Raw genomic sequence first — 16,455 nt, 5'->3', positions numbered from 1 at the left:
GATTTAGCCAAAACCCTATCAGTAGTATATAAAGTTATTCAAAAAGGCTCTGTCTTTTGTAACTAGATGCAGAGAGCAGTGGGCTGTAGAGGTACCAGATATTCAGGGAGAGGACTGGGACGACCTGTGGGAAAAAAACTTCAAACATCTCATAGCTGCCAGGGATAGGTTGATTCAGTTCAAATGCATCCACGGGATTTACTATACCCTGGCCAGACTGGCAAATATCTAATCGCACCTCCTCAGCTGAATGCTGGTGCAGTTCCATTTTCTCCCGCTAATGCTGACCATATTTTTTGGAGGTGTCAGCAGATCCAGACTTTCTGGACTGAGGTCACCCTCCTGTATTTCAGAGGTTCTAGCAGTCCCCATTCCTATGTCAATTAGAGTCTGTCTCCTGGGCCTGGTAGATGAAGTTGTGCTATCCCTTGCTCATAGAAAACTCTTAATTATCCTCCTATTCCAAAAAAAGCAGTACTTTTACACTGGAAAAAAACAGTTTGTCCCTCCAATCTCAGGGTTGTAATAAAAAAATGGGATAAAAGTATGGCAGTCTTGGATTAACACAACTTCCACGGTGGGGTAGAACTACCCGTTTTCAAAATAAACAGATGAGTGGTTTAATAAGGGAGCTAGGTAATATTAGGTAGCCCTATGGACCTCGTAGATAAGTGAACACACACTTAATATGATAGGCTGGATAGCTATTGGTTAGTTTGTGCCTTCACATCCAAACCTATACTATATCTGGTGCACGTTATATCCTGATTTTTTTTTTTTTTTTTACTTTTTTGAATAGCAAGGAGTAAGCTGGTTCTTTTCGGGGGGAGGGAGGAAGGGTGAGGGAATTTCTCTGTTATAGTGAGATGTTCTATGTCTAGTTTAGAAAATTGTGTTTCAAACTCATAAGGGCTTTGCCCCATAGGCGGTGTTTTTTTGCCTACACTGCCTTATAGTTTTGTATTATTTCTCATGTATATTATATACACACATGCAAGCGGTACTTGCATTCTGGGCAGCACATACATATAGTCAAAAGTATTGGGACGCCTGCCTTTACACGCACATGAATTTTAATGGCATCTCAGTCTTAGTCCATTGGGTTCAATATTGAGTTGGCCCACCCTTTGCAGCTATAACAGCTTCAACTCTTCTGGAAAGGCTGTCCACAATGTTTAGGAGTGTGTCTGTAGGATCGTTTGACCATTCTTTCAAAAGCACATTTGTGAGGTCAGGCACTGATGTGAACGAGAAAGCCTGGTTCAGTCTGCGCTCTAATTCATCCCAAAGGTGTTCTTTCGGGTTGAGGTTAGGACTGTGTAGGCCAGTCATGTTCCTCCACTACAAACTCGCTCATCCATGTCTTTATGGGCATTGCTTTGTGCAGTGGTGTGCAGTCATGTTGGAACAGGAAAGGGCCATCTCCAAATCCCCCTCCACCAAATGATTTGGACCAGTGCACAAAGCAAGAAGCTGTGTGTATAAAATCTTCTCTCAGGTTGTGGCACGTTGCCAAGTCTTAAGATGGTTCGAATCTCAGCCAGTTCAGCAGGGACCAGCCAAGATGCAAACCATCTATGGGCAGGCTGATTTGGGTACCAAAGTCAAGTTAGGTACAACCACCATGCCGGATTTGTACTTGCGATTATTGCCAGCTCTTTTTTTTTTAGCATGCAAGATGTATTGCCTGTGCAATTTAAGTAAAAAAAAAAAAAAAAAAAAAAAAAAAGGTTTTCCAAGGTCTGGTTAATGCAGCGAATCCATCAAATATTTAGTACTAATCTGCTGGCAAGACAAACCAGACCAGCAGCTGGTGAAAGGGGATGGGCACAACAGCCGAGAGATCGATGTAGAGCAGTCTGTTTGATATTTATTAATAATCGGCTTAGGTAATGCTGCCATGGCTCAGTGTAAAAGCCACAAACATTTTGCCTACTAGAAGAGATGACTGCAGTAACACAGGAAGATGAACCTACCAATGCTCATGAAAGTCAAAGCTGATGTAGGTGAGACTGGGGCAATTAAACATCAAGACCTGCTTCAGGTAGGAATCCCCAATGATCTTCTCCCTGCCAGCCTGATCCACAAGATTAACAATAACCTGTCATGTAGAAAGAACCATAAGATTACTGTTCAGAAATATAACACCACACCATCACCTGTATCCCAATGCCAAATGACAAAGACCTACCTGCTTCTTATAGATCTCAAGTTCTTTATTAAAGTGTAGACAAAAATATGGGCTGGTGTCCTTCTCCCCTAAAGAAAGGAATTATGCCAGATGGAACACAGCATTCTATACAATATACTTGATCACCAGTGTAAAATAACATAATATTTCTGCAGTGTAAAAGGTTATTATTCTTAATTACTACTATTCACTTGAGAGCAATACTAGCAAATACTTGTCATACAACTACTCACAGGAGCGTATGCAACACACGATGCCATAATCCATACCGATTAACAGGACATAATATTCTATATCTATACTGATCATTGAAGTAAAATAAAACAGTTATTCCTCATTGTAAATTAATTACACAATAAACAGTCACAGAACACATATGACATAATACATGTAAAACAGTATTTAAAGTGATAGAAAAAAAAAAAGAGAGAATTTATTAAGTTAAAAATAACAAACATGTTATACTTACCTGCTCTGTGCACCTGGTTTTGCCCAGATCCTCTTCTCGGGTCCCTCTTCTGTGCTCGTGGCCCCTCCCTCCTGTTCAGCACCCCCACAGCAAGCAGCTTGCTATGGGGGCACCCGGGCCAAGCCACAGCCCTGTGTTCATTTAGACACAGAGCAGCGGCCTGGCCACGCCCCCTCTCTCCTCATTGGCTGACTGACTTTGATTGATAGGGAGCCAATGGCGCCAAGCTGCTGTCTCAGCCAATGAGGCGAGAAATCCCAGACAGCCGAGTCACTTGTGCAACATCAATAGATCGAGATGGACCTCAGGTAAGTATTAAGGGGGTGAGAGGGGCTGCTGCACACAGAAGGATTTATATCTTAATGCATAGAATACGTTAAGATAAAAATCTCCTGCCTTTCCAACCACTTTAGAGTATCACACATGCCTTAGTAAAAGGGCCCATTCCCCCCCCGAAAACTGCACATAATTGCATGTTTTCATACACTTGAAGCGCGCTTGATGTTTGCTTGAATGCGTTTTGCATGTGTTTTATGCATTTTTGTATATGTTTTTGGGCTTGGTTTTTTTGGCTTAAAGAGGCGCAGATTGTTTGTATCGTATTCCCTACATTTGCGGTGCGTAAAGCATGCTCTACTTTTTTTTTTTAGGGCCGTTGGCTGCATTTTGAACTACACTCCAACTGCATAGACAGCCCAAAATCAAGGTAATCCTATGGGCACAGTTCACATCATTGCAGTGCAGTCAAGCACAGTAAAAAAAAAAAAAAAGAAGAAGAGCATGCTGCTGTTTTCCGCACCGCAAATGCAGGGAACGCACTGCACCACACCATGCACATAGTTCACATTGCAATGATGTGAACTATGCCCATAGGATTACCTTGATTTTGCGTTGTCTACGCAGTTGGAGAGCAGTTCCAAATGCATCCAACTGCGTTAGGGTGTGAAAGGGCCCTTAGGGATAAATAGATGTGCTCCCACCGCCGTCCACTGACTCTGAAAAGTTTGCACAACCAGGAAGTGAAGGAGGTGGGTGCATTCACAGTACGAAAAATGCACACAGAATACAGGATTATACACAGAATACACAATACGGGATATACACAGAATACACAATACAGGATATACACAGTACACACACAGCATACACACAGCATACACAGAGCAAACAGCACAGATTGTCCATAGTGCAGACAACACACTGCACAGACCTTACATGGCGCACACAACATACACAACACCCATCTGATGCCCTCTGAATACTCTGCCTTATAACAAAAACCTTCCATGAATCACAGAACATTTACCTTTATCTAAACGAGGACGTGGATTATAGCGATAACCCACTTGGCTCCAAAAGACTGGCACGGAGCCACGGGTCTGTACAAAGGACAGTGTGTGATTATGGACGTGGATGAACTGCTCTGTCTCCACATAGTTCGCCACATTTCCAGATTTATCCACTCCACGACGCTTGTATCTCATTCCTAGAAGAACAAAAGAAACACGCTTTAGAAAACACCTACTGACAACAGACCCCCTACCATGACACACCACAAAGATATCTCCCCTCTCTCACCGGCAAAACCCCACCAACATCCCTTCTCACACAAAGGCATCTCCCCCATCAGCAACCATAAACACCCTCCCTCCTTCCTCAATGGCGGCACTTTACCGACATCTTTTCCCTCTCTTGGTGATGCCCCAAAGAGGTTTCCTCCTCACTAGCAACATCTTCCACATTCACTGTTCAGGCATAAGTTGCAGTGTTGTCAGACACATGCTGATTATATATATATATATATATATATATATATATATATATATATATATATATATATATATATATATATATAAATAAAATAAATAAAGAACATTGGTGACACACTACATAGACTATAATCCCCTTGGCCAGGACACACTGCACAGACATATCTCCCACTCACCAGCAACACCCTACCGAGACCTCTCCCCCACCAGCAAAACAACCAGGAGGACATCTTCTTACCCATCTCCCACCACCACCCCACAGATAAATCTTCCACCATGGGCAACACACAAATACATCACCTTCAAACGTAAGACCCCAAAACAGAACCAACCCCTCCAACCTGTGATGGCAGAGAAAGGCTTACCTGCTCTATGTCGGCTCCTTCGGGAAATGATGGCCACCAGGAATCGGGGGTGTATGTCATCCACACACACGTTTTCCTGAGGAGGGGTCTCTGGGCTGCTCTTATCATCATCTGAAGACTCGTTATAGTTCACCACCAGCTCCTCTATCTGAACGAAGCCCTGTATGATGGGCAGGATCCAGTATCCTCCCTGCTGGTCCTACACACATGAAATATATTTAACTACAAGCTCTCTTGTATTGGTCCTACAGAAAAAAAAACATCCCAATCCTATACAGCCACTCAATAAATCCAGATGGTATGCACAGGTCATAGTATGAGGTTTACAATATTTATGTAATCATTTGCATACAGATAGATATACAGACCTACAAAGTCACGCTAGGTTTGGGCACTTTTGGTTGAATTGACTGTTTTTCCAATTTATACCACAAAAAGACAAACTAATATTAGAAGACTGGATAACATGCGGCACATGCAGAAGTTTAGGCACCCTTCCAGTGGTTTCACTACTGTAATATTTGATGGTGTTGATGTAGATTGTACAAGGAGCATCTATCTTATATCCAAAGTACACAACAATCAGGTAAGCCACAATTATTTTAAGAGTGGGTTTAAATAAAATTATTTTAAAATGTTTCCATTATAAATGAAAAGAAAAACTGAACCTATTCATAGAAAAAGAAGCCTTTGAAGAAAACAAAACACCTTAGTGGTCTCCAAACTGTGACCAACAGGCCAGATGTGGCCCTTTGCTTGCCTTTATCCAGCCCTAGGGGAACTATTCCTTCCACTGATACCAAAGACAGGGCACTATTCCTCCCATTAACACAAATTATTGGGCACTATTCCTCCCATTGACACCAATTATTAGGCACTATTCCTTCCTCTGACACCGAAGACAGGGAGCACCAATCCTCCCATCGACACCAATTATTGGGCACTATTCCGCCAACTGACACCAGTGATGGAGCACCATTCCCCTCACCAACACCAATGATGTAATTTTTTTATTCCCACTGACCACCAAGTCTGTCAGACCCAGTCCGGCTCCCCCCCTCCTCCTAATATTTGAAGGGCAGTAAACCAACTCTTTGTTTGCGATGTTTAGAGACCCCTGCCTTAGAGGTTTCCTCCTCTTCTCACCCCTTCCATCCCCAAGCATTAAAAAATGCTTGGGGTTTTGTGGCAGCCAGGGGTACAGGAAATCCTGTGTAGATTGAGAGAGAATGGATTCTACTAAACATTAATAAATCTCAGGGCCCAAACAGTTCAATTTCAGCCATTTCATGCAGAATCAGCCGAAATTTGCCCCATGGGTGGCCCTGTCAGTAACACCAGCATCAACAAAATTCCTGGCCGAAAAGTATCTGCATCCAATCAGATGCAGGCACTATTGACTGCCAGAATACAATAGTCCTCAGTGGGAGATATGTCAGCCTGTGCTGTTTGTGTGGATAGAAGCTGCTAGATTCTGAAGGCTGAATGAAAAGAAATGTATACATTTAATACCAGCTTTACACTGTCAATTAGGAAACCGTAAAAAAAAAAAAGAAAAAGTTGATTATTCTGGTAAGACAATGACCCACAACAACTCAAAGCCAAACTACCTTGTTTTTTGTTTGTTTTGCAAATTTGCAGTTTCAAAGTGTTTGCATTTAAAAGTGTCCAGGACTGACTGTGCATACAGTCTCAGAAAGCTGCAGCCGCCATCAGCCTGTCATTGCACTGTATGGGCTGAGCAGTCTCAGCTCTTCACACACACCCTGTCATTGCACATAGAGGAATCTACAGATTATACGGCTGGAATCCACAAGGTGCACTAATGGCCTGTGTGAGTTCACCCTAAGAGAGATGTATGCAGCCACACTTGCAAATCTGGCAGCTTTTTGCTGTCTCTATAATTTATATCAGTAGTCTCCAAACTGCAGCCCGGGGGACAGATGTGGCCCTTTGCTTGCCTTTATCTGGCCCTTGGGGCACTACTCCATTAACCGACATCAATGATGGAGCAACATTCCCTCTACTGACACCATCAATGGGGCACTATTCCTTTCATTGATGGCTGGTTCATACCAAAGAACCACCGTCCGGATTTGTTCCTGCATGCGCGTGTTTATGGCGTTCCAAGTGTTTTGATGGGTTCCATTACATATTTCACCTTTAATAATGACGTGCATTTAGGGAACATTTAACACGTTCCAGTGCAAATCAGAGCAGGAAATATGCAGCATCTTCTACTTTTCTTTCCTGGAACTGATCACACTGGTATGAACTATGCCATTGGAAACCATGTAAGCTACTATCCATGCATTTTTTTATGTTAAAAAAAATAAATAAAAATGTGCTGGACTGCATGTGGTGTGAACCAGCCCTAAAACTATTTTGGGGCACTATTCCTCCAACCGATACCAATGATGGGGCAAGGATACTGGGACATTTTCTACTTCAACTGGCCACCCCAAAAAAACCTGAAGGACAGTAAACTGGTCCTTTGTTTAGAAAGTTTGGAGACCCCCGATTTATATCATCCATATGCCATTTATTCCACTAGTGACAGGGGATGAGGACGATGTGCTATCATCTGAAGGAAGAAATGTATTTAGCTCTTTTAGGAACTACTTTTGCCAGGAACTGTGCATATAATAGGGCTGTTCCATTCCCACCCCACAGTTGGCCACACACGGATTACATTTTGTCCGATTCACGTTGAAATTGAATCGTCCAAAATATGTTCCATTTGTGACCCTGTGAGCACCACCCAGCAACAAAATTCTATTTTTCATTCAACTTTTGTTGAAAGAGCCGAGTGGAAAATTGGCAGAGGATTGGATGCAGGCACCTTTAAGGTATTCCAACAGCTGAGGGGACTGGTTGTCAGAATACGATATCCAGCCAGCAATGCAGATGTGTCCACCCATGCGGTTTGGGGGGGAATAAGGCCCCTTTCACACAGGCGGACCGTTCAGATGCTCCTGTTTGTTTTTTTGGCGGATCTGAACGGTCCCCCCATGCATTCCTATGGGGCATCAGATGGCAGCGGAGACATGTCCGCTGACATCCGACCCGATCCGTCAAATCTGGACAGATGGAAACCCTATTTTCCATCCGTCCAGCGGATCGGATCGAATGAGAACGATTTCCCCCATAGAGATTTCCCCCATAGAGATGCATGGGGAACTGACAGCTGTGTCTCCGCACACAGCGCGGAGACACAGCTGTCATCCTCCTGCTCAGCGGGGGAATTTGCGGATCGATCCCCCGCTGAGAAATGTGGAGTCCGTTTGACGGACTACAAGTGTGAAAGAGCCCTTAAAGAGATAAAAGTAAGCAATTACTCTTGTTCAACTCACACAGCTGAGTTTGACAGGTATGCAGGGACAGATGCAGGGCTCCACCCCTGCATACCAGGTAAACTTGGCTGTACAGGTGAGTTCTTACAGCCGCGGCATCTTCACTCACTTATATAGGCGGCCTGCAGGCAACTTAGCAAAACTCCAAATACATTAACAAATGTTTCCTTACACTGTATGTGGCTGAGCGCCCATATGATTGAAACCTTAATGATATATTTTATTACCACTCCTCTGAGCTGTACAGCTGGCAGCAGCTGGAAAGCCTAGTATAATATTCTAGTCACTGATTTGCTGATTCCCAATCACTCATCAATATAATAACAGGCCAGATTCAACTTTCCTTCAAGTAAAGCCAAAATCCCCACATTTCATAAGGACTAGTAGTAGCTAGACTAAGCAATACAAAACGTCAGCGCTTTATTATGCAAAGATTAACAATCTATGGGGTTTGACAAAGTACAATATGCAATGAAAATGGTATAGTTATTTGATAATCTAATCAATACCTCTAATAAAATGTGTGAATAAATAAATTCCCATCAAAATTTCAGAAAAAAAAAAAAAATGTATGACTCATTGTCCCGTTTAGTCATTTCTCACAATAAGCTAGAACTGTGATGAGGAACTAAACAAGCAACAGTCAAATTCGAAATAAGAGTTCCACAATCCTGACTGATCTATAATATACAGTGCATCCAGAAAATATTCACAGCGCTTCACCTTTTCCACATTTTGTTATGTTACAGCCTTATCCTAAATTGGAATAAATGTATTATTTTCCTCAAAATTTTACACAATACCCCATAATGACAACATTAAAGATGGATGTTTGAAATCTTTAAAAATGTATTTAAAAAAACAAAAATTAAAAAAAAAAACAACATTTTTTTTTAAAAAGGGACAGTGCAAAAAATAAAAAAAATAAAATGGAATTTTTGACTTACATTTTTCTGATGTTCATTGAAGGACACAGCTCCTGATCTTCATAGCCATTGAGTTATACTGCCCCCTAGAGGAGTAGAACACTAGGCAGAAAACTAATCTGGCTACGCCTATGGGCAGTCCCAGGGGGTATACTCCCTCTCTCTGCTATAGGTACTTAGTTTAGTTACAAGCAGTGTCAGAAGAATTACAACTCCACAGAGTTGTGGGTGTTGTGTCCGTCAATCATCAGAGAAATGGATTTTACGGTAAGTCAAAAATCCCATTTTCTCTTTCGTTCATTGACGGACACAGCTCCTGATCTTCATAACTAATTGGGACATCCCAAAGCAAACTTGAGGGGTGGGAACAGCAAAAAAATTCCCAAGGCTAAACAGTAGCCAACCAGGCAACCTGAGCTCAACCAAAACAACTGGAGCCCACCTGAAAAAACACTAAGCGCCCTAGTAGCATGTGCCTTGACAGGGAAAGGAGGAACCTGACCCCCTGATGGAATAGGCCTGAATAACCATCTGTCTGATCTATCTAGAAATTGTCGCAGAGGAAGTGGACAACCTTTCCCGAGGCCCATTCGTGAGCCCAAATAGTGAGTCTGACTTCCTGAAAGACTCTGTAGTTGCCAGGTACACCCTAATTGCCCGGAACCACATCCAAGGCATGCAAGACAATTTCCTTTGGAAGGGAAGGCAACACAAGGTCTTCATTCAAATGAAAATCAGAGACAACCTTTGGGAGGAATGATGGACCTTGGCAAAGCACCACCTTATCTCTGTGAATCACCAGGTAAGGTGAACGACAGGATAACGCAGCCAGTTCCGACACCATGTGCGCAGAGGTAATAGCCACCAAAAAAAACACCTTCTGAGACAGTGCAAGCAAGGGAATCTCCCGCTGATCCTCAAAGAGAGGCTTCTGGAGGACCAAAAGCACCACATTGAGGTCCCAAGGCGGCAACGGAGACCGCACTGGAGGAACCAAAATGTCAGACACCCTGAAGAAAAGTAAGCACCAGGGAGTGTGTGGCCAAGGGTCATTGGATGAAGACCACCAAAGCAGACACCTGGCTCTTGATGGTACTCAAGGCCAATTTCCGTTCAACCCCCCCCCCCCCCATTAAAAAGGAAGATCAAAATCCGAGCTACCGAGAAGGAGCAAGAATAAACCTCAAGAGACTCACACCACGCAATGTACGTCTTCCACGTACGATAGATCGATCTTCCTAGAAGTAGATTTCCTAGCTTTTAACGGCATAGGAATCGCCGACTCAGATAAACCTCTATCCTTCAGCATCTGGCATTCAACAGCCAAGCTGTTAAAGCCAGCGACTGTAAAGCAAGATGGAGGATTGGTCCTTGGGACAGCAGATCCTCCCTGAGAGGAAGCTTTCAAGAAACGTCGGCATACCAAGCCCGGCGGGGCCAGTCCCGAGTCACTAAAATGACCGGAATCCCTTCTGCCTCTATCCTGCATAGAAGTCTTGGCAGAAGCTTGAGAGGAGGGAAGGCGTAAATTAGCCGATACTGACCCCACGGGGCCACCAGTGCATCTGTGGTGTCTGCCAGAGAATCCTGTGACCGAGCCACAAAACTCTGCACCTTTCTGTTGAGCCGAGACGTGAACAGATCCACCCTGGGGGGATGCCCCACTGAAGATACAACTTATGAAACACCTCCGGGTGAAGGGACCACTCCCCTTGGTCCAACGCCTGCCGATTGAGATAATCCGCCTGCCAGTTTACCACCCCGGGAATGTGTATGGCGGAGAGAGCTGGAACAAACTGTTCTGCCCACCTTAGAATCCCAGCTGGATCTGATTGTCCAGAGACTGCGGAGTCTTGTCCCGCTTGGCCAGAATCTCCCTTTGCAGGGACCTCATATGGAACTGTGCAAACGGAACCGCCTCAAAAAAGGTAGCCACCATCAGGTACAGCACCCGCATGCAAGTCCGGAGGGATGGCCATCTGCTGGACAGCAGGAGACAAATTGCAGCCTGCAATTTCTGGAGTTTGTCCAGAGGAAGGAACACTCTGGCTAAGGTCCAGAGTCAGACCTAGATAGTCCAGCTTTGTGGACGGAACCAAAGCAGACTTCTGAAAATTCAGAATCCAGCCGAACTCCCGCAGAGTTTGTATAGTGATTTCCAGGTTTTCCACCAGAGCAGTAGGAGACTCCGCTCACAGAAGTAGGTCGTCCAAGTAGCCCAGTACTGCAATCCCCTGTTGTCGTAACAATGCTAGCACCAGGGCTAACACTTTTGTGAAGAATGGACTCCATCCTGAAATTCTGCACCCGCACAGAGCAGTTAAGTGCCTTGAGGTCCAGGATTGGACGCACCTTGCCTTCCTTCGAGGGAACTGTAAACAGGTTTGGAATAAAAACCCATAAAACGTTCCGAAGTTGGAAACGGGACAATCACCACTTGAAGTAACAGGTCTTGTACTGCCCCAAAACAGACCTGTAAACGTTCCAGGGACAGGCGCCAGTTGGAAGGAAAGAACTTTCCCAGGGGACAAGAGTGACCTCGATCTTGTAGCCGCACCAAATTACTTTGTGGACCCACTTATCTTGTACCAGGGAAATCCACGAGTCCAGAAACCAACGAAGACATCCCCCTACCCCCGATACGGGTGAGGGCGCACCTTCATGCTGAAAAAGCCTTGTCCGTGGGTCCAGGTCACGACATAAACGCTTAGCCCACTCGGTCAGAGTTTGCGACACCAGAGCAATGGTGAATACCGGCCTCAGTGCGGAACCAGTTAGAAGGTACATACTGCAAGCCACAGCCTCCGCCTTCCTGTCAGCTGAATCCTTAAAGGTGAGTCCCTAGGTACAAAGCACCAAGCGAGCCTCAGCAGAGAGGGAGAGAACCCCACCTCACCACCCAGCAGAAACAGGCACCTGCAGCCACCAGGATGATCTGCACTTTACGTGCGGCGATGAGGAGGGGCTCCCACCACCGAAATTGCCGCCCACAGGGCTCCACTGTCATGGCCTTCGGCTATTTTCAAAGGCAGGCCACTGCAAAATGGCTGCCGGACTTCACAAACCTGGCCGTCGTGCATAGAAACACACAGGCTACAGCAAAATGGCGGCACCACAAGACTTCCAGGGACCCAGGAGGGAATCCCTAGGCCTCAAGGACAGGCAAAGGCAGGACGGGGGGGCCCTGGCAGGAGCCACCACCAGGTACAAATCCCCCCCACCGCACAGCCGTTTATTCTGTTACAACACCCACACAGCCCCCGCATATGTGGAGGGGGGTAGGGTGGGGGACAGATGAAAAAGGGTTGCCTAATGGGAAGGAGAGGAACCCAGGGGTCCGACTGTCCCAAGGAGGGGCCCACATCCCCCCCAAAACCCTCCAGGGGGAGAGGGGGGACAGCTACTCACTATACCAGGAACCAGGCGGGCACCGCTCCAGAAAGAACTCCTTGCCATCGAAATGGGGGGCTGTCGGCCAGGAGGAACGCTGTGACTCGGGCTTAGACCTGGTCGTATGAGACCTTGTAAGGCGTTTCACTCACAGGCCAGCCCCCGTCCAGTGGGGCTATGTCGCAGCTGACCTAGCGCGGAGCTGAGGTCTTCTGCGAGCGCTCGCTGGCCAGACTGTGAAGACCACTGGATCTAGATTATCCAGCCAGTCGCCCAGTCCGGCAGATGATTGTAGATCTCACAGGAAAAAACCAGCAGAAAAAAATCCTATTTAAAAAGAAAAAAACTGCCAGGACCAGAAATCCCAGCAAGGAACTAGGTCCTTATTCCTGACTAGGCAGAAAAAACTGAGTACCTATAGCAGAGAGAGGGAGTATACCCCCTGGGACTGGGGATATACAATAGATTTGTAAAGCGCCACTGTCCTCGCGTGATCACGCACCACAGAACAGTCATACTTGCGCCCGCAAATGTAAAACAGTGTTTAAATCACACAGGAAATCGCTGCGATCTTTAGAGCAAGAGCAATAACTTAGCAAAAGTCTTCCTCTTTAACTCTGTACTGATAACCATTTCAAAGAGTCGCCTATAGAGATTTTTTTTTTTCTTAAAGCGGAGTTCCACCCTGGTTATACATTTTTTTACAAAAATACCCCCGGGACAGTCAGGGCTAGCACATTCCACAATGGCTAGCCTCTGATCTGTCCCGGGTTGCACTTACCTTTCAGGAGATATACTTACCTTGAAATTGTCTTCTCCAGCGCTGCCATCTCAGGTGTGGGCAGCTTGAAGCCAGCACGATCCTCTTCCGCGTCCTCTTCGGTCCTCTTCCTCCTTCTTCGGTCCCACGATGCACTGCACCGGCCCCGACGTCACTTCCGGGTCGCGCGCGTCATCCCTCCACAGCTTCTGGGCATGCCCAGAAGCTGTTTAGAAGGGGATGACGCGCGCGCCCCGGAACTGACGTCGGGGCCGGTGCAGGCGCAATGATTCCTGGGAGCGATGACGTTCAGCTCCCAGGAATCATTGCAAAAGCCAGGAAGTGACGAATCGCCGTGGCCGCCGAGGGGAGGAAGAAGGAAGTAAGGTGAGTATATTTTCTCTAAAAGGTAAGTGAAAAAAAAAAAAAATTGCGATTATCCATTTGTTTTTCAGGTGACCGGGAGCGAGAAGATGGAGGTAAGTATAAATTTCGGGTGGAACTCCGCTTTAAGTACTGTAGTTTGGCGCCATTCCATGAGTGTGCGCAATTTTAAAAATTCACATGTTAGGTATCTATTAACTCGGTGTAACATCCTCTTTCACATTATACAAAAAAAAAAATTTAAATTGGGCTAACTTTACGGTTTTGTTTTGTTAAATTTAGAAAAGTGTATTTTTTCCCCAAAAAAATTGCACTTGAAAGACCGCTGCACAAATACCACGTGACACAAAATATTGTCTTTGCTAAAAAAAAAAAAAAAAAAAAACGTTTGGATGTTCTAAGTAATTTTCTAGCAAAATTGATTCTTAAGTGGTTAATAAATTTGCAAAGAATTCAAAGAAACTTCTTTTACGTTTTCATTATGGGGAATTATGTGTAGAATTTTAAGGAAAATTCAAGTTAGACTTACCGGTAACTTGTTTTCCAATTTTTCCAATAGTCTTTCAGGACAGCACCTTAGAGAGATGGCTCCTCCCTCTCCTCATCAGGAAACACCCCATCCACCAGATTTTAAAAGGAGGCTTCTCCCACCATTCATCAGTTTGTAGAAGAGTACCTCCGGCCCATGCTGGAACACATAAACAGATATGGTTAATCACAGCAATACATTTTATACAATAGGGCGGGATCCTCCTGCTGTCCTGAAAGACTATTGGAAAACAAGTTACCGGTAAGTCTAACTTGAATTTTCCCTAAAACGTCTTTCAGGACAGCACCTTAGAGAGGATTATCGAGACTTACTCAATTTAGGGAGGGACCACAGCTTGCAGGACCTTTCTGCCAAAAGCCTGATCTTCAGCTGCCAAAAGGTCCAACCTATAGTGTCTTGCAAATGTAAAGTAGCTTGACCACGTAGCCGCTTTGCAGATTTGCTCTGGAGTGGCACCAGCTTTCTCTGCCCATGTAGTGGCTAACGCTCTAGTAGAGTGAGCTCTGATCCCCTGCGGGGGAGACAAATTTCATTTGGGAGTAAGCCTCTGAAATAGCGGATCTGAGCCATCTGGCTATTGATCCTTTTGATGCCTGGCGACCTTTTTTGTTGCCAGAGAAAAGAACAAAAAGAGAGTTTGATGATCTAAACTCTTTAGTAACCTCCAAGTAGTGTATAAGAACCCTTCTTACATCTAGGTAGTGAAAGCTTTCTTCCTTATCTCCTGATGGATTAGGGCAGAAGGTAGGTAACACAATTTCTTGTGAGCGGTTTCTCGTTGAAGCTACTTTTGGGAGAAACCCTGGATCCGTCTTGAGAATTATCCTGTCTGGATATATGGACAAGAAAGGTTCGATAGCTGATAAAGCATGTAATTCACTGATTCTTCTTGCTGATGTTATTGCCACCAAGAAGACCGTCTTGAGGGTAAGGTTTTTTAGTGTAACCGTTTCTAGTGGTTCAAAAGGTTCCTTTGTGAAGGCCTGAAGGACCACCGACAAGTCCCATTTGGGGAAGCTTCTGACAGGCACTGGTCTGGAGCGGGTAAGGGCCCTGAAGAATCTGATGATTAAAGATTCTGAAGAAATGGGCCTTTCCAAGAATACCCCCAGGGCTGTAACTTGTACCTTGAGGGTACTTACTGCCAAACCTTTTCCTGCGCCCTCCTGTAGGAACTCCAAAATTGAAGTAATACTGTTCAATTTTTGATCTTTCGATTCACACCAGGTATTATATGTCTTCCAAACTTTTGCATATATATTCCTTGTGACTTTTTTCCTACTGGAAAGTAGAGTAGCAATTAATGCGTCTGAAAATCCTTTCCTTTTCAGCAGTTGCTCCTCAGATACCAGGCGGTGAGCTTTAGCTTTTCCACTTCTGGATGATAGACTGGACCTTGAAGCAGTAGGTCTTGACGAAGAGGGAGCTGAAAAGCAGGTTTGACTGATAGTTGAAGGACAGTCGAAAACCAAACCCTTTTGGGCCAATAAGGTGTGATCAGGATCACTGAGGCTCTTTCCATTTGGATTTTTCTCAATACCAACGGAATGAGCTGGAAGGGGGGGAAGGCATACCCCAACCTGAACCTCCAGGGATGGGCCAGGGAATCTACTCCCAGAGAGTTGTCGTTTCTGTGGAGTGAGAAGTAAAGTGGAAGTTTTGCGTTTTCTTTCGTTGCAAACAGATCCACCTCTGGCTTTCCCCAAGTCTTGGTTATCAACATAAAGACTTCTGGGTTCAAGCTCCATTCTGCTTCTCGGATCTTCTGCCTGCTTAAATAATCCGCCACACTGTTTAGTGTACCTTTTAGGTGGATTGCTGACAAGGAAAGTAACTGCCTTTCCGCCCATTGCAGAATTTCCGTTGCCAAAAGCTGTAGGGTTTTGCTTCTTGTGCCCCCTTGCTTGTTTAGATATGCCACTGTAGTGGCGTTGTCTGAAAGGACTTGAACATGAGTCCCCTGAAGATTTTGAGAGAAGGCAGTTAGGGCTAGGCCGACTGCCTTTAATTCCTTCCAATTTGAGGATTTTCTTGTCTCGGTCTGAGACCAAACCCCCTGTGCCAGGTTTTGGTTCCAGTGGGCTCCCCACCCCCACCTGCTGGCATCCGTTGTTAACCTCTGGTCTGCCGGGAAGGACCAGGCCAAACCCTGAGACAAGGTTATCCGATTTCTCCACCACCAAAGGGACCTCTTGACCTTGGTGGGGATTTTTACCTTTAAGTCCAAAGTCTCTGGATTGTGATCCCAGATTCTGAGGAGGAAATATTGGAGTGGTCGAAAATGCAGCCTTGCCCATT

General features: G+C 45.1%; 1 protein-coding gene across 1 annotated transcript in view; it reads right to left on the bottom strand.

The window, feature by feature from the left end:
- INPP5F (inositol polyphosphate-5-phosphatase F) overlaps positions 1 to 16,455 on the bottom strand; it is a 70,581-nt gene that overhangs the window by 22,830 nt on the left and 31,296 nt on the right. The window contains 4 exon segments of the mRNA XM_082267446.1: positions 1,977 to 2,101; positions 2,192 to 2,259; positions 3,967 to 4,146; positions 4,795 to 4,993. Coding sequence (XP_082123572.1) covers positions 1,977 to 2,101; positions 2,192 to 2,259; positions 3,967 to 4,146; positions 4,795 to 4,993 — 572 coding nt within the window.

This window comes from Pelophylax lessonae, assembly GCF_965119305.1.
Source record: "Pelophylax lessonae genome assembly, chromosome: 9".
Classification (NCBI taxonomy): domain Eukaryota; kingdom Metazoa; phylum Chordata; class Amphibia; order Anura; family Ranidae; genus Pelophylax; species Pelophylax lessonae.
Note: the sequence above shows the minus strand (reverse complement) of the source record. Positions and strands in the feature narration are given on the sequence as shown.